This window comes from Myotis davidii, unplaced genomic scaffold (assembly GCF_000327345.1).
Source record: "Myotis davidii unplaced genomic scaffold, ASM32734v1 scaffold109, whole genome shotgun sequence".
In the NCBI taxonomy this organism is placed as follows: Eukaryota; Metazoa; Chordata; class Mammalia; order Chiroptera; family Vespertilionidae; genus Myotis; species Myotis davidii.
In genome coordinates, this window is record NW_006300368.1 from 517017 (window position 1) to 527550 (window position 10534).

At 48.1% G+C, this 10534-nt stretch overlaps 1 protein-coding gene and 1 pseudogene across 1 annotated transcript in view; one reads left to right on the forward strand and one right to left on the reverse strand.

Moving 5' to 3' along the window:
- Nucleotides 1–279: 279 nt before the first annotated feature.
- On the reverse strand, nt 280–620 carry LOC107185151 (annotated as a pseudogene).
- Nucleotides 621–8223: 7603 nt separating this feature from the next.
- LOC102753016 (chromosome unknown open reading frame, human C17orf53) overlaps nt 8224–10534 on the forward strand; it is a 14492-nt gene continuing 12181 nt past the window's right edge. Inside the window, exon 1 of the mRNA XM_015572569.1 lies at nt 8224–8372. Coding sequence (XP_015428055.1) covers nt 8307–8372 — 66 coding nt within the window. The 5' untranslated portion in view covers nt 8224–8306. The remainder of the gene's footprint in view (nt 8373–10534) is intronic.

Genomic DNA, 10534 nt, shown 5'->3' on the forward strand with positions numbered 1-10534 from the left:
ATCACCAGTGGAGGATGTGCAGGAGGCGGCTGATAGTTGTTTCTCTCTCATCGATGTCTCTGACTCTCTATCTCTCTCCCTTCCTCTCTGTGGGGAATCAATAAAATATATTTTTTAAAAAATCAATAAAATATATTTAAAATAAATAAATAAATAAATAAAAACACAGGATGGCCAGTTAAATTTGAGTTTCAGAGAGATACTAATTGTGTAGAGTTCTCATATTAAGAATTCATGACTTTTTTTTTGAAGTGAACATATCAAGATTTTATTGTCATATCATAAAACAAAATATGAAGCTGAGAACTGGATCACTTGACCCTTCCTCTTCTTATCTCCTCCCAGTTCACAATGCTTGCATCCCTTAATAGCCAGCATTCTCTTAGATCTGCAGTTAGGCTCAACGCATTCAAGCCTCGGCACAATCTCCTTTGTAGTTTTAGCCTTTTTTCAGAAAATCGGCTTAGTCTGCCCACCATAGCCACTCTGCCTCCTGTCACAACGCGCTTTCCCTGCACATCCAGGGAAGCCTTGCCCTTCCTGTACTGTGTGGCTTTGTGGGGTGGATGCTTGCCACACTTCTTACAGACATTTTGGCGGGTTTTAGGCACATTCACCATGTTTGAGAGCGCTATCGGCAGGGAAAGCAAGAATTCATGACTTTTTAAACTTTATTACTCATTTTATACGTATATTAAAAGTTATTTCTGCCCTGGACGGTTTGGCTCAGTGGATAGAGCATCAGCCTGCAGACTGAAGGGTCCCGGGTTCGATTCCGGTCAAGGGCACATGCCTGGATCTCAGGCTCGATCCCCACTAGGGGGCGTGCAGGAGGCGGAGGATCCATGATTCTCTCTCATTGATGAAGTTTCTCTCTCCCTCCCTCCCTCTTCCTCTCTGAAATCAATAAAAATATATTTAAAAGAAAAAAATTATTCCTTATCTGAATTTCAAATTTAAGTGGGTGCCTGCTATCCCGACTACTCCCAAACTTTGAGATTAGGTTGGGAGACTGACCTTAATGGTAGGCAGCCCAGCAAATGACTTTTGTTAAGAGTTTTTAGATAATTTTGGATATAATTTAGATAACATAAAATTTACCAATTTTGAATGAACAAGTCAACATTTTTTATTAAATTTACCAAGTTGTACAACCATCACATAATCCAGTTTTAAAACATTTTGCCGAAACCGGTTTGGCTCAGTGGATAGAGCGTCAGCCTGCGGACTGAAAGGTCCCAGGTTCGATTCCGGTCAAGGGCATGTACCTGGGTTGTGGGCACATCCCCAGTAGGAGATGTGCAGGAGGCGGCTGATCGATGTTTCTCTCCCATCTATGTTTCTGACTCTCTACCTCTCTCCCTTCCTCTCTGTAAAAAATCAATAAAATATATTTAAAAAAAAAACATTTCATCACCCCGGTATAATACCCATTTACAGTTAATTCTCATTACCACCTCCACAAATGGCTTTTTAAAACATTTAATAAATTAATTACTTTTTCTGCTCTCAAAAATTACAAACTTTTAATGTAGAAATTCTGGGGGCAATCTGAGAAGTACAAAGAAGAGAATAAAATTACTTCTAAATCCATAATCCAATGAGAACAATTATTAATAATTGGGTGAATACGTCTCTAATTTTTTTCCATGCTCATATTTTTTCAAGAAAAACTGTATCATACTGGACAAAACATCTTACAATCTAATTTTTCATGAAAATATTCCCATGGTATTGAATCTTGTTCCACATCAATTTCTTTGGTTGCCTTGTCTTCCATTGTGCTGTTCTACAGTTTCTCTGTTCAGTCCCTTTCGGTGGACATTTGGATTGTTTCCAATTTTTTACTATTTTAAATAATGCTGTGGTGCACATTCTAGTAGCTAACTTGCTGCATGTATCAATAATTATTTTCTTAGGACAAATCCTAAGAAGTGGAGCTGTTTTATCTAAGAGTTCACACATTTTTAAGGCTTTTGAAGATATTTTTACTTGATTTTATTATTTTTTTCATTAGTTTTTTAAAAATATTTTTTATTGATTTTTAAAGAGAGGAAGGGAGGGGAGAGAGAAAGAGAGAGAGAGAAATCGATGCGAGAGCGAAGAATCAATGGGCTGAACTAGCACCTTCTGATGCACAGGACTATGCCCAACCAACTTAGCCACACCCACCAGGGCCATTTTTATTGATTTGAGAGAGAGAGAGAAACATCGATTTGTTGTTCTACTTATTTATGCATTCATTGGTTGATTCTTGTATGCGCCCTGACCAGGGATCGAACCTGAAATCCTGGACCATGGGGAGGACACCCCGACAACTGAGCTACCCAGCCAGGGCTGGTGATATTTTTCTGACCTAGTAAGGGACCCAAATGTCCAAGTCAGAATCCTAACTAAGGCTCAGTCCAAGAGAAGAAGGCTGACGGATGGGGAGTAGTGAGGTACCGGTTGTGGGAGCAGGTGAAGGAGTGCAGGGGAGAGAAGCTACCAGGTTCTGAAGATCATCAGGTCCTGGGGAGACCTGTGTGGGCCTTCCCTGAAAACACATAGGATTGTTCTTGCCCTCTCCAAACCCCCTCCTCACCCCCAGCCACAGGTGCTCCAGGAGCAGCTTCAGCAGGTCCTTCCCCGCTGCCCTCATGTTTGTCTTGATGCTCCTCCAAGCAAGCTGGACGCCAGCTCCGGATCCAGCCAGCTGCACCCAGCCCTGAGCCCCGCCCACACCACAGCCCTGAGTAGGTCAGCCTGGCCTCCAAAGGCAGAGCAGGGCACCCCACCAGGGGCTCAGCTCCCCGCCCCCCCCATCCAGCCCCCCCAGCTTTGGAAGAAGACCAGCTCAGGGATGCTTAGGGCGGTGAGGGTTGGATTGGGGGTGTAGATCTTGAGATGACTCACATGCCACCGGAGGGGAGAAAGGGGCTGGGCGGTGAATGGATTGCAAACCAGAGGGAGGGGTCGAGGGGATGAGCTTTGGTGCCTGGATTCGCTCGCGTCATTTTCTTCAACATCTGCAGTGCGTGGGGTTGAGCGATCCCACTGGGGGGTTGGAGGGGAGGGCTGGGCGGCTCGCTGACGTTTGCTTCCCGCCTGCTGGTTCGCCGGGGCAGTTCCTGAATGACTCACTTCATTGTCAGGCTGATTCACGGCTCGCCCGGGGACTTGGGAAGGAGGGAGGCGGAGGGCCCCCTCCGTGCATCTCGCGCGCACACGTGCGTTCGCGGGCGGGGCTCCAGCGGGTCCATTGACCTGCTGGGGTCAGGGCACGTCAGGTGGGTTTCCCTGTTAAGAGGAACGAGAATGCACACCACTAGCCTGTGGAGAACAAGTTTGAGGTTTCTGTCTAGAGCCTACCTGTGACGATTTCCATTCAACTTAATTAAAATTAAACACAATTAAAACTTTGTTCTTCAGTTGCTCTAGCCACGTTTCCAGTGATCAATAGTTCCATGTGGCTCGTGGCTGCTCGAACAGTGCAAACAGAAAATATTTCCATAAACACAGAGAATTTTACCCCACCGCACCGGTCTACGCAGCCTTCATACACACAAAGCCACCAGCCCTTCCCCACCTCCATACACTCAGATCCCCACCCTCGTAGGCAGCACACAACACACATCTTATTCCACACACATTTTACACACTCACTCAACATGCACCACCCACCAACACAACCATGCAAGACTCTTGGACTCATGCCAGTGTCTGCCACTTCCCATACCAAGGTGAACGTCAATAGAAACACATGAAGACATCCATCAGCACACTGACCGGCATACAACTGTACACAGGATAAAAACACAAATTAGGACAAAATGCATTGGCGAGTATGCTGCAATAGGTACAAACTCGAGGCATGTGGTCCCCATAACAAATCCCAGCACACGTTTGCAAACTCAAGTTGGGGGAAGGAGCCCACATTGTTGAGCCCTTGCCAACGTGCCATGGAGTTGGCCACTTCAGTGCCTTAATTTATTTAATCGCACAATCCTGTGAGGAAGAGGTGTTATTCCATTTTCACAGAGGAGACAACTAAGGCTCAGAGGCATAAAGTAACTTACTCAAAGTTACACAGCCAGTTAGCAACAGGGTCAAATATGAGCCAAGGTTTGTCTAGCTCCAAAGCCAATGAAAGAAGCTGCACACACACACACACACACACACACACACACACACACACACACCAGGCCTGCTCTCCTCTGTGCCTAAGAAGGTGAAGCTCCTTACCCAGCAACTGCAGGCATTTGTGTACGTGAGTATGGAGTTGCCCAGGCTCATTCGCACTCGCTCCTGACAAAGGGCATTAAGTCATTCAACAGATGCTTGTTGAGTGTCTTGCATGTGCCAGGTCCTGTGCCAAGTGTGGTTCACAAAATAAAAAGCCATCATGGTGGCCCTGTAGGGATTCGAAGTCCAGCAAGGAGGTGTGAAGAAATCTGAAGAAGCCAAAACCGGTGTGGCTCAGTGGATAGAGCGTCGGCCTGCGGACTGAAGGGTCCCGGGTTCGATTCCGGACAAGGGCATGTGCCTGGGTTGCGGGCACATCCTCAGTGGGGGGTGTGCAGGAGGCAGCTGATCGATGTTTCTCTCTCATCGATGTTTCTAACTCTCTATCTCCCTCCCTTCCTCTCTGTAAAAACTCAATAAAAAAAAAAAATCTGAAGAAAACACAGGGCATACAAGAAACCAAGCCAACCTGGAGCCAGGCCCCAAGCGCAGGGAACCAAGGAGCAGGGAAACCTGGGTCTGCCCAGGGCAGTTAAGGAGGCAGCCTGGGACCTAGGGCATGAAAACTAAGTGGGGTGAAGAGGGGTTGATAGTGACTGGGAGGTTGGTTGAAGGCAAGATAAGGCAGTGAAGCAGAGGCCAGGGCATTGTAGACCCTGGGGATCTTATATGTCACCTCTGGTGACAGGGAGGGATTGAAGACTTTTTATTTTTTGTTGATCTTCACTTGAGGATATTTTCCCATTGATTTTTAGAGAGAGTGGAAGGGACGGGGAGAGGCACACAGAAACAGCAATGTGAGAGACACAGCGAGTGGCTGCCTCCCATACATGCCCCCACTGGGGCAGGAATCGAGCCTGCAACTGAGGTACGTGCCCTTGACCGGAATCGAATCTGAGACCCTTCAGTCTGTGGGCCAACACTCTATCCACTGAGCCAAACCGGCTAGAGCTGAAGAATTTTTAAAAAATATTTTTATATGTTTTTGTTAACTGATTTCTGAGAGAGGAAGGGAGAGGAAGAGAGAGAGAGAGAGAGAGAGAGAGAGAGAGAGAGAAACATCATTTGTTGTTCCTCTTATTTATGCATTCATATTTGTTGCCCCTTGTATGTGCCCTGACTGGGGACTGAACCTGAAACCTTGGTATTAGGACAAAGCTCTAACCAACTGAGCTATCCGACCAATTTTTAAATCCCAGGCAACCTCCATATTGTGTCCTGTCAGGTCCTCCCCAAAATGTCCTAGGTCCACATTTTCCATTTGCTCCAGCCACTACCCCCATCCTCCTCCCCTTCCTTCTAACAGGAAGTGGGGGCAACAGATGCTAAATGTATTTCACTGAGAAAGGTGATGGAGGAAAAAGCATAGAATTTCCAACCAGAAGATATACCACTGAGTGGCTGTGTGATCCTGAGAGAATCCCTCCCCACCCTGGGCCTCAGTTTCCTAATCTTTAAGGTGATACCTGCCCCTCACTCTGTACAGGATGTCTGTGACCACACACTGAGCTATTGGTTAAAACTGGGAGCTGCAGACTATGCCGTGGATAGGAGTTTCCACCCTTCCTCTTGGCCTCTGGGGCTCTGTGATCTCCTGTGGACCTGAGCTGGCTAGGGTCAGAGTCACCGGGAGCCCTAGAACTGGGTCTCGGGGACTGTCCACAGTGGTGCAGGGTGAGTTGTACCTGGGATTCCTGTGCGGAGAGGAGGCCTGTACATGGGAGGGTTGGGATTTTGTCCCCCAGTTCAGAAGCACAGAGGCCTTGAGAAGATTGCTATCTTGGATGAAAGTTAGGAGTCCAGGTGCCCTTTCCCAATGCCATCCTGGCCTCCATTCTGACACATGACAAGGAAATGGGTCCACATGAAGCTATGATAGAAGCCATAGGCTGTCGGAGGGGAGGCCAGGCCAGACAACCCTAGGAAAGATTCAGGACTGGTTCAGATCAGATGGTTAAGAACTCAAGTCAGAGCCCTTCCTCCTGCCTTTTGAATCCTCAAAACTGTGCAGCCCTAGCTGTCATTCTGACTAGCCCTGTGATGACAAGCATAGGAGAAACTGAGGTCGGAGTCAGGGTCGTTAACCACAGCAGGCTTTAGTGACAGACGCTGGCCTTCCCAGCTCCCTAGGCCCCTGTCCATCTCTCCGCCCAAATCTCCTGGTCTCTTTTGGATCTGTGTCGCCCTGACTTGTGTGTGAACTTGAGGGCACAAGCAGTCATTCTTTTCTCTATCCCCAGGACCAAGCATGGTGCTCAATACATAGTAGCTATTGTGTCAGTCAATAACTCTATTGTGTATTGTGCTCAGTGCTGGGGACACAAACTTGAACAAGCCCAACAAGATCCCTGCCTTCAGGGACCTCATATTCTAGTGAGAAATACACATAATAGAGATGTAAACCATGATAATTATAAATTATGAAAAGTGCTGAGAAGAAAATAGTGATGGGGGGGCGGGGGGAGAGGGATGCTACAGGAGAGAATAGATGCCAGGGAAGATCTGAGATCTCAGCTGAAACACCCAAGGATGAAAAGAGCCAGACCAAGAACATCTTTACTTAATAAATGTGTTGCCAAGATAGATAGATGGATGGAAAGATGAACATCTTTACTTAATAAATGTGTTGCCAAGATAGATAGATGGATGGAAAGATGAACAGACAAACCAACGGGGTGGCTTCTGGTGCGAATGAGTCATGCTCAAGTACCCACTCCCTAGTGTGCTTAACACAATAGAGGAGGATGGGCAGGATTGGGCGTAATGCGCCCCAATTGCCAACCTTGCTGTCCTCAGAACGCTTATTGAACCAGCCGACCCAGCCCGAGTGGCCGCTGGAGGGCGACCGAGAGCCCACCCGTTTCCCTTTAAGGCCGGGGCGGAAGACTGGCGGATGTAGCGCCTTTGTGTCGGCGGGATAAAATAGGCCCGCCCCTTTAAGAGGGCGGAGACGCTGGAGTGGCGGCGGCTTCGAATGCGACCTAGGGCTCGGGCCCTCACCTTCCCGGCGACCCAGTCTTGGTACCGGCCCTGGTCGCAGGGACGTCTCCGATCTCGCCCCAGAGATACTGTCACCCGGACTCCGACCTTCCCGCCCCGGGCCACGCCCGAGGCCCCGGCGACCACTGAATTGGGGCCTGTCGCTAACGCTTTGGCGGAAGCGCACCCGCCGTCGCCATGGTAATGCCGTGCCTTGGGACTCTGGGTCCGGGGCCCAACAGCTGTCCTTCAGGCTCCAGCCCCTCCACTGGGCGAGCTGCAGGGCCGGTTTAGGGTTTGGGTGAGAACTAGGTGAGGTCGGGAAGCCTGGGTTTGGCATGGATGCGCCCGGAGACCCTGGGAAGGCTCTCTCTGCACCCACCGCCCTCTGGGCCTCAGTTTCCCTCCCGTGGCCTTCCAGCTCTTCCTGGCGCACTCCTGCTCCTCCTCCCCGATGCGCTCAAATGTCGCGCCTCCTGAGCCTGACCCTCTAACCCTTACCCGTCCCCTCTGATCCTTGGACCCTTGGGGGCAGGCACAGCCCTTGGCTCTGAGTTGGACACACATCGCAGAGCTGGCCGCTGCAGCCCTGCTGCCTAAAAAGCAGGAACTGTGACCTGGGGCATCCCACCTTCCTGGGACCCTGGCCTTTGGACATGGGATCAGATAGAAGGAAACCCCTGGCTTGGCTTTCAGACAAAAAGGCCCCTCTGCTAGGCATGTGTGGACTTACGGTTGTGTCTTATGTGTGACAAAGGTTGCTCAGGCCAGACCTTTGGGATGTTGCAAAATCCTCACGCTCATGTGTGCGGTGCTGAGTCTAAAGCATGACCCGTGCTTCCTTTGGCAGCCTTTCCTTTGCCTCTTCCCCTTCCAAGATTAACGCAGACAGACCCGAGGGGGTTGTTTTATGGAGAAAGGATTTGAAATCATCTAAGTCTCTACGTAAATCCCATCTCTTCTCATCCCTTATTCCTCCCCCAACACTAGCAAAACAAACAGACCGAAAACAGGACACCTGATGGTCTTGTTAGAGTTGGGAAGGAGCAGAGTGAGGACAGAATGTACTTGCAAATGGCATTTCTCCTCCAACCTCAATTGCTATGTTTTCCCTTCAGGCATGCGGTCTGCAGAAGCTGTTTGCTGTGGATGAGGAGTTTGAAGACGAGGTAAGGAAATGTTGGTGAACAGAGGGGGTCTTAAGATGTCAATACCCAGGGACATATGTAATACTTTCAACAATAAAGATAAATTAATAAAAAGATGTAAACACCAGGCTCAGAACATTTTGAAACAACCTGCTCCCATCTCCTTTTACTTGACACATACATTGATTTTTGTCTGTGAAAGACTGGGGAATAATGCAAAATGTAAGCAACGTATTTAACTGTCTTAGAAATAAAAAGCCAGAGAGGTGAGCTCTCTGATTGTCATACCTGTAAATTATAAGGGCCCCTTGCCCTGGCTGGTTTGGCTCAGTGGATAGAGCATCAGCCTGTGGACTGAAGGGTCCCGGGTTTGATTCTGGCCAAGGGCATGTACCTTGGTTGCGAGCACATCCCCAGTGGGAAGTGTGCAGGAGGCAGCTGATCGATATTTCTCTCTCATCGATGTTTCTAACTCTCTATCCCTCTCCCTTCCTCTCTGTAAAAAATCAATAAAATATATTAAAAAAATTATAAGGGCCCCTGCCTGGAAGCTGTGCCTATAGATGATTTGACTCCCCTTCTTTGTTTTTTTCTTTTTCAATCCTCACCAAAGGACATGCTTTTCTGTTGATTTTAGAGAAAGAGGAAGGGAGAGGGAGAGAGAGAGAGAGAGAGAGAGAAAAACATTGATGTGAGGGAGGAACATCAATCAGTTGCCTCTCATTTACTCCCGGACTGACAATTAAACCCGAAACCTGGGTATGTGCTCTGACTGGGAATCAAACCCGCAAACATTTGGTGCACAAAACAACGCTCCAACCAACTGAGTCGTATGGCCAGGACTGGTTCATCTTCTCGATGACATGCTTGAAGTCAGAAGAAAGTTGATGGAGAGCCAGATACAGCACAGCTATTGGACGGCAGGAGGCCTGGTGTCACCACCGGCCTTCATTCTCTGGCCTTCCACTTTCTCTTCTGCAGCATGCGAGGCATTCTGCCTCACATATTCTCTCCATCCCTCTCTCCTCAGAAGATAGGGGTTAGACTAGATCTGAAGCTGGCACATTAGAATTACCCCTATGAGGGCCCTGTTACACCAATTAAATCAGAATTTTCTGGGACGGACCCAGGCAGGGGTATTTCTAACCTCCGGGTGCAGCCAGAGACTACTGAACTAGTGACCTCCATCGCTCTCTTCCCACTCAGAGCCAAAGGATATAGTTTCATTTGGGAGGCCCAAAATTTCTACCTCAAATCCTTTTCACAGAGAAGTAGGACTTAAGTGAGTGAAGCCCAGAAAGGTAAATTAACCTGCTTAAGAATAAAGCACCAATAGCCAGGATGAGGTCTTGGCCCCTGACTCGAGTCTTAACATACATGGAAATGACTAAACTACGTTTATAGAATAAAATTACTCTATTTTATCAATGACAAGCCATTCAGACCTACTTTTTGTGTCCCAGCGCTTTGCTTTAAAAATCACATTTAGAATTTGTCCAGATGTCAGTTTGTGCTGAGTACGATTCTGCATGCTGCATCAGGGACCTTTCTGGCAGCCCAATACCATACCCTCGTTCCTCAGAGGCTTTTGGACCATGAGGTTCAAAGGGGAAAAATAATCTTTCTCAGACCTCTTCAAAATCAGTCCAGCCTGGCTAGTGTGGCTTAGTGGATTGAGCCTTCTCATGCACCAAGAGGTCACCGGTTCAATTCCTGCTCAGGGCACGTGTCTGGGTTTTGGGCTAGATCCCCAGTTGGGGGTGTATAGGAGGCAACCAATCGATGTTTCCATCTCTTAAAAAAACACACAATTTTTAAAAAGATCATTCATTGAGGCCCTATGACAGGGGTCCTCAAACTTTTTAAACGGAGGGCCAGTTCACTGTCCCTCAGACTGTTTGAGGGAGGGCCAGACTATAGTTAAAAAAAAAACTATGAACAAATTCCTATGCACACTGCACATAACTTATTTTGAAGTGAAAAACAAAACGGGGACAAATACAACATTTGTATTTGCATGTGGCCCGCGGGCCGTAGTTTGAAGACCCCTGCTAGAGCCTCTGGTGAGAGCTGTCCCTGGATCTGTTAGCCACCTCTGCTATGCCCAGCAGAGCATCCTTCAGCTCATGCAGTCATTGCAGCTCCCTACTGCCTTGATTTTTCCCAAGGCTAGGATGGGAGGG